This window comes from Mytilus californianus, unplaced genomic scaffold (assembly GCF_021869535.1).
Source record: "Mytilus californianus isolate M0D057914Y unplaced genomic scaffold, xbMytCali1.0.p SCAF_8, whole genome shotgun sequence".
In the NCBI taxonomy this organism is placed as follows: domain Eukaryota; kingdom Metazoa; phylum Mollusca; class Bivalvia; order Mytilida; family Mytilidae; genus Mytilus; species Mytilus californianus.
This window is the reverse complement of record NW_026262734.1, coordinates 37,766,441-37,779,835: the sequence shown is the minus strand read 5'-3', so window position 1 is coordinate 37,779,835 and position 13,395 is coordinate 37,766,441. Positions and strand designations below refer to the sequence as shown.

At 31.0% G+C, this 13,395-nt stretch overlaps 1 protein-coding gene across 1 annotated transcript in view; it reads right to left on the bottom strand.

Annotated features, from left to right (window-relative positions):
• The window catches only part of LOC127711680 (neural-cadherin-like), a 51,699-nt gene extending 38,640 nt beyond the window's left edge, over positions 1 to 13,059 (bottom strand). The window contains exons 1-5 of the mRNA XM_052217790.1: positions 11,793 to 13,059; positions 6,812 to 6,994; positions 5,012 to 5,246; positions 4,050 to 4,293; positions 3,302 to 3,410 (exon numbers count right to left, since the gene is read on the bottom strand). Of these exons, the coding sequence (XP_052073750.1) occupies positions 3,302 to 3,410; positions 4,050 to 4,293; positions 5,012 to 5,246; positions 6,812 to 6,994; positions 11,793 to 12,810 (1,789 nt within the window). The 5' untranslated portion in view covers positions 12,811 to 13,059. The remainder of the gene's footprint in view (positions 1 to 3,301; positions 3,411 to 4,049; positions 4,294 to 5,011; positions 5,247 to 6,811; positions 6,995 to 11,792) is intronic.
• Between the last annotated feature and the right edge of the window lie 336 nt (positions 13,060 to 13,395).

Below are 13,395 nucleotides of genomic sequence, written 5' to 3'. Positions count from 1 at the left end.
ATCACGATAATGAGTATACTGAAAGATTTTAAGATTTTCTTTACATTTATGTGGTAATAACTTGCTCAGTATCTATAATTTTCAAATAGTATTTGAAGCACACTTTGGGTTCTTCATTAAACACAAGACGTCCTGCCAGTTTAAAAAAAAAAAAGGAATGAGGGGGGGGGGAGACAACACTTTTATTTACATCACACCTTTGAGAGATTTGTAAAACTTTAAACATTAAAATCTTAGTATGGTTATCTTGAAAATTTAAAACTGATGAGAATTATAAATTTAAGAACAAAAGAACAATAAATTACTCTATGGATATGATACATGTATAAAATACAAGTGTCAAATACACAAACTTATACAAGTTCCTAAAATAATATCTATTCATTATTTAAAAACATGTTCTTTGTATTCAGTTTTTTAATAATATAGATGTATTGCAAGGTCAAAAGTGATTTAAAATACTCTGAAGAAAAATGTGCCCAGATATACAAAAAGGATATCATTTTAGGGTAGAAATTTCAAACAAGGACAGAAGATTTGTTAAAAAGGGTACACAGAAGTTATGAATAATAATATCAGATATCAGAGACAGCAACCCTATAACACTATCAAACGATAAAACTATACAGGAGTCAAAATATCTAAGGTGAAGGTTGGACCAAAAGTTGTTTACATCTATGTCGTTTGGTCTCTGATTGATAGTTGTCTCGTTGGCAAACATATCATATCTATTTTTATTCTTTTCCAAGACAAGTTGAGATAAAATTGTTCTGCCATCTGATATCCTATAATTCTTAAATGGGCAAAAAAAGGAATGTCAACCAGTACTGACTTAGGACAGACAGACCGATAAACACATAACACGGTTAATCTAATTCTTGGAATACTCCTCACCTTAATCAACACGTATTCAATTAAAATAATAATAAATTTTATTTACTTCCAAATGAGGGACATAATCATGATAATATTTCATCAATTCTGCAGGTTTAAAATTGCATTAGAGATGTGTAAAGCCTGAGAATAACACTAGTGTAGTGAGAGTACAATCTTTCGCCGTAAAGAATTTCTTTCTAAACGAGATGTATAATTTCTATTGTTTTAGATTACAAAGAGACCAAGTATAACTTGTTCAATTGTGTACAAAGTTGCTATCCTTAAAGAGTGTACAAAGACAAGTTTACCAAAGTGGTACTTAAAAGAATATGAAGGAAATCTATATATACATGTACATGATATATATGTATTACAAGTTAGTTTTCACATTATATTATTGGGACACATTTCAGAAAAATCAATGATTCTGGGGCACTTTTCACAAAAAATCTTAAGATTAAAATTGATTGGAAATTATACTAAAATGTTCATGACTTAAGATTGTTTTTACACATAAGATTTTTTGCGAAATGAGTTGCTGGTAAAAGAGTTTCAATAAATGATCGATCAACTCTAAACATAAATATTTTTCCATTTATTTAAGCCAGTAACCTTCTGTCTTGAGACATAAATTAAGCATGCAAAAAAAAATACCAATGGAAAATAATGAATGAAACCATTTCCCATGAATTCCATGCCATTTCAAGCAAAATTTCCTATTACGATGCCATCAACACCACAATTTTGATTTTTTATTCAAATAAAATGTGTGCCAGCGCACATGTAGAACATTTTCTTTTAAATAAATTTGATACAACTTTGAATCATAAATGTTATTAATTTAAGTAATTTCCTTATAAAAGTATTTGTAGATATGCAAATTAGATAGAGTATGAATTTCATAATACGGTATTAAACCAATATATCAATATATTTCATGTTTAAACAGTAAACTATTAGTAACATTTTATGAACATTAAATTGTTAAAAATAGACCTATACACATATAGGGGTTCATTAGTGAAACTGTTTTAAGTACTGTACCGTTTTCTTGTCCTAAAAATTGAAAAATGATTACTTATTTAGAAATTTTCTTGTATATCTATAGTTTTTTTCAGTAATTCCTGAAATACACATGTACAACTTTTCATAAATATTTCACATTTACAGAATGAAAGTGACATGCTATCTAGCATTATATACCCAGTATAAAACATTTATCAATTTTGCAGGAAGTTCCTTCTAGAATCTCAAGATCAGTATATGTAACTGTGAATTCATTTTAAAACATTTATGGGTACCAATTTTGGTGGATTACAGAAAAATTGAAATATTTGTGGATACTTGATTTCATTTGTGTGCTAAAGTTTGAATACAAGCCTATAGAAAATTTACATATTATAATTCGTGGTTTACATTTCCATTTACCCAAGTTTTCTATAAAAATTGGTACCCCACAAGTCCAGAGGATTTGGTTACTTCCTTTATAACCCTTTTCTTGGCAGATCTACAACTTCCCATATCCCTAAGAATTAGAGCCTTCCTGATGAAGTTTAATCTACAATCTGATTGAAATACAGATCCTTGGTCCATGCTTCACTTACAAAAATCTGACAATGTTACGTTCTACTTTCTGTCTCACTTACAAAAATCTGACAATGTTACGTTCTACTTTCTGTCTCACTTACAAAATTCTGACAATATTACCTTCTACTTTCTGTCTCACTTACAAAAATCTGACAATATTACGTTCTACTTTCTGTCTTACTTACAAAAATCTGACAATATTACATTCTACTTTCTGTCTCACTTACAAAAATCTGACAATATTACGTTCTACTTTCTGTCTCACTTACAAAAATCTGACAATATTACGTTCTACTTTCTGTCTTACTTACAAAAATCTGACAATGTTACGTTCTACTTTCTGTCTTACTTACAAAAATCTGACAATGTTACGTTCTACTTTCTGTCTCACTTACAAAAATCTGACAATGTTACGTTCTACTTTCTGTCTTACTTACAAAAATCTGACAATGTTACGTTCTACTTTCTGTCTTACTTACAAAAATCTGACAATGTTACGTTCTACTTTCTGTCTTACTTACAAAATTCTGACAATGTTACGTTTTACTTTCTGTCTTAAAGACTATTTGGGATCCATGGTTTTGTCATTATTATACATGTAGATACTCCAAATTTTGGAAGCAGAAATTTTTTATGTTGATGAAATTATTTTTAAAACAGAAAGCAAAACGGGATGTTTTCAGATCTTTATAAGAAATACATGTACACATTTCCAGTATTTCAATCACATTGGTTAATTAAGAAACTGAGAAATGTATCAGAATCAACTGTTCATTTTACTTTCATTTTTTAAATGATCTAATTAGGTGTCTACTCAGAAATGCATTCTCTTTATTACCTGTCAGTATGGCTTGGCCAATAGCTAAATCTTCCGGGACCCTGGCTGTGTATGTTGATAAGGTGAAGGTTGGATCAAACTCATTTTTGTCCTCCAATAAAATTGTCAGCTATAATATAAATAGGATTGATTGTCAATTCATTAATGCTATGTTAGTGGGTACAAAGTTTCGTATAGCCAATTAAAATTACCGACAATGAAAATAGTTTTATGAACTTGTTTTCTTATTTTATACCAAAGAAAATCTTTTCTGTTTTTTCTTTAAATAAAATTGGAATTTTACCAAAATGAAATGCTTTAAGAAATAAATTAAGCAGTAATTATTAAATATTTTAGCTAATTATTGATTTTGTTTTGCTTTCCATATTTTTATATTATTAATGTTTTCAACCTTTACACTTGGTTTCTTTCTGACCCTTTTGACCCAGGAAAACATTATTTTTATATATAGTTTAGTAATAAAAACTTTCAATGCATTTTTGGAAAATCTAGGGAAACACCAGTGATGATTGTGAATTTATTAGTATACAATCTATGTATAGATATAACCCCAAAAAATGGCTGTATTTACTTAAACCATTTTGTCCCATTAATACCTTGTATAAGACTAAGAGACCATTTAACAATTCAAAATTCCCTAAAACAAACAAACTGATCACCACTTCAAAAAGAAAACAAACAGAATGACTCATGTGACTTCACCTAGCGCAACGACAACATTATATGACATTAAAATCCTATTACTTACCGGAACTGTAGATTTAAGTTGAGAATGACTGTCCTCTGCTTGAATTGTGAGTGAAAATGTTCGTGGGTCCACTTCATAATCCAGTGCAGTCAACATAATTCCTTTACCATCATTATCAATTTTAAACTTATCCGAGATGGAAGACCCATCCAATACAGTATAGGTGGTTGTTCCTCCAATTTTTTTCTGGAAATTGATTGCATAAACCAAACTGACATTGCCATCTGGTGACAATGTGTCAAAGCTGGAAAGAAAAATATAACTTCAGTTAAAGTCTAAATTTTTATTTTCTTCATGATCAGGAACTGAAAGATTTAGAGAGAATTTTCATGTAAACCTAGTTCACACAAACTAAAATTAGATTGACCTCTGTTCACAAGGAGGCAACATGTTGCTCAGACTTTGGTTTTCTATGTTGTGTTTGGTGTACTGTTGTTTGTCTGTTCGTCTCTTTCTTTTTTAGCCATGGCATTGTCAGTTTATTTTCGACTTATGAGTTTCAATGTCCCTTTGGTATCCTTCACCTCTCTTTTAATGGAAAACAATGGAAAAGAGGTATTTTAACGCTTAAATTTTAATTGGAAAGGGGCACATATAGAAATGAAAGTAACTGTGTGGGTCGCATAACGTATATGGGAGGGTTAAATGAGGATGTGTAGGGTGAAATAGTATATTGTGTATTGATTTGATATTGTTTTGAATAAGAAATGTCATAATCCTTGCCATCTCATCATGTAATTAATTATGCTGTAATATACATACAAAATGCTGACTTTAATTTGGAAGTAAGAGAATTTCCACTTTTAAATGAGCAAGCCAAATGATGAACAATATTCAAGACAGGAAATTCCAGAAAACCTAGTAGCAGGCAAAATACTTCAAAACTTGACAAGATTCATATCCTTTTTACCTTAAAAATCCTTGTTTATACCAATTCAATATATTCCTTCTTTCATACTTACGTTTGATCTGCTTGATTTGTCTCTTGGACTTTGGCTGTATAAGCTGTTTCATTAAACTGTGGTTTTAGGTTACCAGTATATACGGTTACAGTAACTGTAGGACTTTTCTGTGCTATACCAGTCGCAGCAGTATCTGCTGCATATGCACGGACAACAAAGGAGTCTGAATTACTTAATGTCTGTTTAGTCTTTATCCAGCCAGTATTGGGTTCAACATCAAAATTATCATTTGGAACTGTAATATATATATGTATTTCATAATTTTTTCAAAATATGTAATATATGATATATATATTTCTCTAATTCTTCGTCAATTTATCCCTTTTTGTATAAAAAAAATTATATCAACGTGTGGTTCGTTTGATCTCAGTTCTTCATTGGTTAAAATCCGATTATGACGTCGAATTTTCTTGCTTTTCTCTGAATTTCCTATTGTGACGGCATGAAAAAAGGCGACCATGCCTGATGACGTCACATGGAAAGAACACATCTTTTTGCAGATCATTCGAAAAGAAGGAATAAATTTGCCTGCGCATTGTTTGAAAATCATTAGAGAAACAGATTCCACCACCAAATCTCATGTAATACGATATTTATCCACTCTCGACAGTTAAATTTTAAATATTTAAAACGGTCAGCGAGCCTCCCGTTTCAAATTTGAAAATTTAACTTTGCGAGTGGATAAATATCGTATCACACTCGATGCAGTGGTAGAATCTATATATAAACATTATATCACTACAAAATGACAGCCAGACATGTTCCAATTTTCATTGCACATTTGTTTTCCTTACAGTGCACAAAAAGGGATTCTGTTAAAAACTACTCTTGCTAATGTCAAGTGGAATGTTGTGTAATAATTAAGGTAATTTGGGTTAAAAACATTCGGATTTATGACCCTATCATCTAATACCTATTGGATATATAGAGAGATATCAAAGAGTAATTTACACACAGTTAAAAATTAACATAGAGTTTACTATTAAATCTCCTTCTACATATTCTGTAGATTTCATAAAAACTATTAAGTCAAAGCTGTATTTGTTTATTTTGCATAATAAGAATGGAGATAATTTTTGTATTTTAAGTCATTGTAAGTCTAGCCACCATACATAAATCTTGGTTTTACGGTTGAAAATATGTTTACCTAGCTCTGTCAAGTTTCGCTTGGTAATCTCAATTTGCAACAGGCCAAGCTTAAAATACAACAGTTATCTCCTAAATTTAAAGCCGAGTTCACAATCTTAAAACTATAACTTCATTCTTTGTCCTTGACTTCATAATGAAAGCAAAAAATTTAAATTACAGCTGCATATTATATATAAGATAAGAAAAATTTATTTTGATTTAGCATAAGTCAAATATATACAACACAAGCTCTAAGGAGCTTTTGACCGAAAAATTTATATATATATACGCGTTTTGTTAAAATATACTTTTTCACTTTTTTGGTCTTTTGGAAAATGTTGTTTGTGCTGTATTTAGACCACTCTACCAAGAAATTTGTTTTGCATGCACACATATAAAAATTGCGGTTTTTATCCAACGCAATCATAGGTTTGAACGTTGTTTTCAATTTAGACTTGTATATATACATATTATATGCAGATTTGTTTGGGAATCAATTCTTCCCTATACACCAACAAATGAACAATTCTGTTTATTCTAGCTTAATTTCATAAACATGATAAAATTAAAATATTCAAATGGTTCCTTCTACCCTGATTTATGCTTTTAGTTGTTCACGTTTAACACTTCTTCTATTTCTCACTGTTCTCTAAGCAGTGATTAAAAACATACCTTCAAGATAAAATTTAACATTAGCAGTAGTATCTGGATCGTAAGCAGACAGCTGGTAAACAAGTGTTCCTGCAGAGGAGGCAGGATCTACAGCAGCTTGGTACGGTGTAGGATGATTAGTGATCCGAGGGACTTCATCATTCACATCATTGACTGTTATATCAACTTGGTAGGTTTTCAAAACTGTAAAGACCAAGATTTTGTATAATTTTATGCCATGTACAAAGTATTGTATTTCAACAATTGTCTACAAATAGTCATAATAGTTATTATTTTTGTTATTCACTACAATACTTCCAACTTTCTACCGATATCTGTTGTTAAACAAATCTAGGGCTGCAACATATAATAGCCACTGTCACTCTCTTTTAACGGTATAATTGTCTATTTTATTGTTTGTATTTAATCATGTTTTACAGTTTAAACATTTATTGTATTAGTCCCTGGTAGGACAAATTTAGAGACTTTTTCATATATATATATATATGTATGTATGCAAGTTTTTAGATTGTTCTTCGTATATATGAAATATTTATCTCTGTTACAACTTTTAAAAGTTTGCAGACCTTTTGGATTTTATATTGTTCAATTTCAAAATAATTGTGATTTAGGAATAAAAATACCTCAAGTCATTCCTTAACAGGAATATTCAATATATATAAATCTATTTCATTAGTTACACCTGGGAACAGTATATAAACACCAGAGCCAGAGCCATATATGTCTCTGGTTGCACGTACGTATTTAAATTCAACATAGCCTGATCAGTCTGGTGCAAAGCAGGGTTTAAAGACAAATAGAGAGTTATTTCTATTTTTAATTGATTCAGTTACACCGGTTGACACGAGCAAAAATGAGAACAAAAAAGATGGTATGAACTTTTAAAATACACCTTATCGCTATTTGTCCGCCATTACTGGACATCACACAGGTTCCCGTAAAATTTTGACGTCACAATACAAAATATCTGACGCCACAATGGAAAAGTGATTGTTATATGACGTCAAAAGTTCAAGCGGGACAGATTCTCGGGTCAGTCGGGAATAGCGATAAGGTGTATTCCTTTCAGACCTTTGTCTGAGAAGACGAAAATAATGTACATTGCATGTGTATATAGGTTCAGAATGCTTTTTTATTTGTTATTGTAATAAATGTTCGAATGGTAACAGTATTTTTACTTTATTTTCCCTCATCTTTAACTCCTTGTCTTTAATATTTCCGAAGATATGGGGCCTCGCTCCTTACTGACGAGCCATATCCCAGATAATTACAGGATTTCCCGCGGTTTCATTTATCCTCATTGGAAAAACAAGTCATCTCGGTTTTAATTCCGGAAAAACTAAATATAAATAATTACTCAATGCACAAAAATAAATCACATACATGTATTGTGTTTAATAACATTGACATATCGATTTCACCAAAATATCGTCACGTCTTTTTGTTTGATCTTTTACCTGTGCAATGATTACATATGTTTATTAATGTTATATTTCCTCTGGAATGCTGGTTCAATGAGTCACTTTTGTTTCCCCGCCTATCCTGCATGCTTATATACATCGTATTAATCACCCTGTTGGTGATTTCAATTAAACTTTTACAATTCAGCATATGTGAATTAAATGTGACTTTTTAAAACACCAAAAAGAAACATTTTGTTGAAAGAAAAAATTAAAATGTCAATAGAACCCATATATGCCAATATTCACAAGACACCACTGTCCTGTACGTTTATCATCTGTGTGCATTTTATCAATCAGTTGAAATTTTCATGATTTTATACCTGAGACAATATTCTAAGTTTGATGATGTAAAATTTATAAATAACTACATGTATATGCATATTAATTGTCGCTCGAACATGGACGTGCATGACTGTCAATCTAAAGCGCTTTAGTTATCATCAAAGTCGATTCAACATTTCTTCAAAGATAAACAAAAATCGAATCTAAAAAGTTTTGACTTTGGCTTACAGTACAACTGACAAACTAGGTTGCCCTAATTTTAAAACGCGTATTTTTAAATAAAAATCCATTCTGAGCAGTATATATGGTATGATATATCTCAAAAATAAACATTTAGAGTGGGAAAGTCAGATAGCGTATCCTTAGCACCGCGAACTTGTGTAAACAATTACAGGGACCTTATTTACTTTACCTAAGTTACTGTTTGTTCCTTTGGTTTTCGTATATAAAACAAATGTAAGAAATTCCCTTATTAAAAAGGTGAAATAGGAAAACCGTGTTTTTAAAGTAACATTTTTGGGAAGCCGAAAAATTCCATTAATGATTTGTATATATCCTTTTATAGTTATTTTGGTGAATGGTTAGCCAAATGCAGAAAACTGACGAAAATGACAGATAAAAGAAATTATCCGCTTATCAAATTATGCTTTCAGTAAAGTATGAGAAAGGTCCACAAAATACATATTTCAAAAATTAGCATTACATTTAAAGTATTGTGTGAGCAATCGTAGCTTAGATTAATATTTTTTAAATGTACAGATAAGTCCGCAAATTTTCTTCAGGACACAACTTTTAAAAACCTTCAAGCAATTTGAATTGAAGGTCACGGATTTCTTAAACAAATTACAATCCTATTATAATCATTATACAATTGATACACAGATAGATCTTCTTAACGGCTTTAAGATTTTTAAAGGCCCCTGACCAAACTTCCGTCAAAGATCGGATCAGAGACTTGTATGAATTTATAATTTATTGTCCTATAACCTACCACCTGTGAATAATACCATATTTATGTTAGTTTAAAGATGAGTAATGCTGTTACTAAATCTTAAACTACACTTTTGTATTATATCGTTTCCTGTCATGTTTGAGAATGAACTGGGATAATAGCATTTGTTATTTGAGATAAGATGCAGAACAGTTAAGATAATTTTAAGAGTAGTGCAATGCTACACGAGGTTGATAAAAATATCAATGTAGTATTGTGGCTAATATTTCCATGGTTTAGATATCAAAAATGGTTTTCCACCATGATAACGAAAGCGGTACGGCAAATACCATTGATTCCCTTTATTTGTTCATTCCTAGGTTAGGAAATTTGAAAGCGGCTTGAATTTTTGATACTAAAAGAGTCAAAGTATTATCCATCAACGCTTTTTCATCAATTTATATATATATATCATTAAAATCAAAATGTCACAGTATTTAAGGCTTAGCAATGCAGCATCAAAATCATGTTTTGCACAATCTGATTAAAATGCAGATCCTGTGTCTAAGCATTGCCAATTTTACAATACAATAGAGTGATTTAGACGGCTTTGAAGGAAAGCTCTGAAGATTTTAAAAGATTCAAGATTTTATTCAAAAATGTCTGAGGTTATGAATACAATCTTGAATACGGTTCCTTTCTTATAAGCAGAACTCCAGAGGAGAAAAATTTTATAGCTCTTAAATCAGAATCTTGCACTTTGGCATGGAGTAGAAACGCATCAATAGTACCAAACGTATATCGTGTTGAATTTTACTGGAACACGCATGCAACATACTGTCAGTAAAGAGTGTCAACATATATTATGGTTTCCAGTTGTTGTTTTTTTTTAGAACGAAGAGAAAACAGTCGAAACGTCGAAGCAGCATGAAACTCTGAAATTAAACACAGATTATAAAAAGAACCGTGGTTGCCGTAGACGAGTTCAGTCTCAAATTTGACAATATGGTTCGTATCTATTAGTCGTCTTACACAAAACGGATCAATTCAAAAAATATCAGTGATTTTGACACTTTAAACTCAAAAACAAGTTTGTCAACTGAGCTGACCACTTCCCTGTCCATACCACTGTAGGGAGAACATAATGTCAAGTGTGAAACGATAATGTGTATACCGATAAAATACCTTCTCTCACCTCATTGACATGTTCTCTTTTGCCTAAAGGACGATTAAATACATTGTAGTTCAAAAGCCTCCAGTTATATTAATGTTTAGAAATAATTTTACTTTTTAATACCAGAACAAAAACGTTCTTGACTCAACAATCAAAACATTGGTATTATAAATTAATTAAAGTCTAATAAATACAAATGCCTCGCATGCGATGTTGTACATTGTACATGTCACACACAACACAAAATATATTACCTTATATGTACCATTCCCGCCTTTTTTCCCCAATTTTTTTTAAATTACTGAAGTATTTGTTGCAGTAGCGTGAATCATTGTAACTCCTTTTTTTTTTTTTTTTTTTTTTAGTATTTACATTAAGATCTCAAAATGACAGTAATCCGTTTTGTTTTGAAAGTGTGCTTGTATAAAATTATATGTATACATTTGTAATTCATGTTTATACATTGTAGCATCTTTCGAAAAGAATATTATTACTTTTAATACCGATAAATTAAATTGCTTTTATAACCTATATGTGCTTCAAAGTTTGTGTTTAAGGGTAAATGAATTATCAAATGAAAAGCTACATGTAATGGCTGCATGCGTTGATCATGAATACAAGTGAAATTATCAACGCTGAAATTCTCATACTTATCACTTAAAAATTCATCACTCAGTGTTTAAAACTACTAAATGGGGTTGCATGTACATTCCTCAAATTAGTAACTACATGTATTCCTCAAGTAAAGAATTAAAAAAAAATGATGTGACTGTTTAATTATTTAGTTTAAAGATATTCAGCTTTTTAGTATATACATGTAAGTTAATTGTTGTATGTTTTTGACAAGAGACGTGCCATTTTAGGAATTATGTATTGAGTCTGTACGATTTAGAGCTTGATCTTTTGGTTATTAGTGTCGTTGGGTTGCTGCCACATTGACGTAAATACCCTACATTTACGTCACTCTCATCATTTTATTCATACAAAATATAATAAACGAACACTACAAAAATATTCCACATTTTAAGGGATATGGTTACTCATTTGGTGAACTTTTTCAAACTTGGTGGGGTTTTCACGGTCTTAAATCATTATCAGGAAGAATGCAAAATATGAGTACGACAAACCTACCTTGCTGTCCATCTGACGATTTGACTAGGACCTGTATATTGTAATTCCTTGGACCAAAATCGTAGTCGAGTTTTTTTCCTGGTTTTACACTAACTTTGCCTTGGTTATTAACTATGAATGTGTCAGTGTCGTCTGAAGAAACTGACCACAACAGGGTGGTTACTCCTGGTTGGGGGTTTTCTAAAGTCAGGATGTCAGTCTTATCTTCGTTAACGGACAACGTAAGTGTTACAGCCTGGCGTCTTACTCGAAGGTGTGGCTGTTGATCGAAAGATTGAATAAGATTGTCCTGTTGGACGGCGACTTTGGTCTTCTGTGACAGCTGATTACGAAACTGTGATGGGCTGTTTCCCTGATTGTCGTCTGCGACAGAAATGTGAATACCGGAATGCCCATGCCCTTTTCCATTTGTACATTGAAGGGAAAAATATAAGGCTTTACTTTCTGTTGGTAATTTTGAAATGAGTCTGAATCCAGAGGATATAAGTTCAAATAAGTTTGAACTGTCACCATGTATTTCACATGAAATTTTAGTATCTGAGTTAAGTAACCCGACAAGACTTTCAAGTCCTTCAACCAGAAGTCCAGGCTTAGAACTTCTCTGTATAACCCCATGGTATATTCTTTTCTCCAGTTGCATATAATCCTTTGAATTTTGAATAAAAATGCCAAACGTCCGTCTTTCGCCAACATTGCTGAAGCAGTTGTTGTTTGAAAATGCGGAAACCAAAAAATATTTCCCTTCATATAACGATATATCACTTTTGACGACTAGATTTCCACTTTTAATAGAAAATAGTTTTGAAAATAGTTGATCATCTTGTGGACTTCCTTCCGGTCGTATTGATATTTCATCTTCTACACAACATAGTTTGGTTACAATGTGTCCAATTCTAGCATTATGTGGCACTGTTAGTTCAAAGTTGTCTTTGAAAATAGTTGCAGTGAAAATAAACGAAACAAAAAGTAATAACTCCAAACAAATATAAATGATTGTTACCTGATTTTTAGACGCCATCTTGGATTATACCTATAGTTTGATTAATCAATTTCAAATATGAAATACTGTTGTATGAAAATAAACAAATTATATATACAAAGTTTCAATAAAATACGTCCAAAAAATATTCCAAGTTCACATTTTTCTCACAAAAAAATCCACATTTTGAAAATTCGAAATAAAACACTATAATCTATGGAATGTTATTATGATTATATCCCCACCTTTGTATAGTACAGGTAAAAATCCAGGTAGTCGCGTCACAGACATGTAGTGGGTCGCTGTGACTAATCAGGTTAAAAATACTATCTTAATGATCAAAATTAGGAATTTCAAAAGAATTTAACTCGAGAGATAATGACCAATTCAATTTTAAACATACTTCAAACAAAACTTTAAACAATATAATTGCATGTTTCAGTTTTAAATCAATGACTCTGCATTATTTAAAAACAGACAAAGTTATGCATGTAATGTAAAATTGTTGCCACAAAGTTTAACATATTCAATGTAAACATTGATAATTTTATACTGTATAAGTTTGATAGAATAATTATAATCTATGACTAAATAATTAGAATGGTATTCAGTGTCAACAGACTC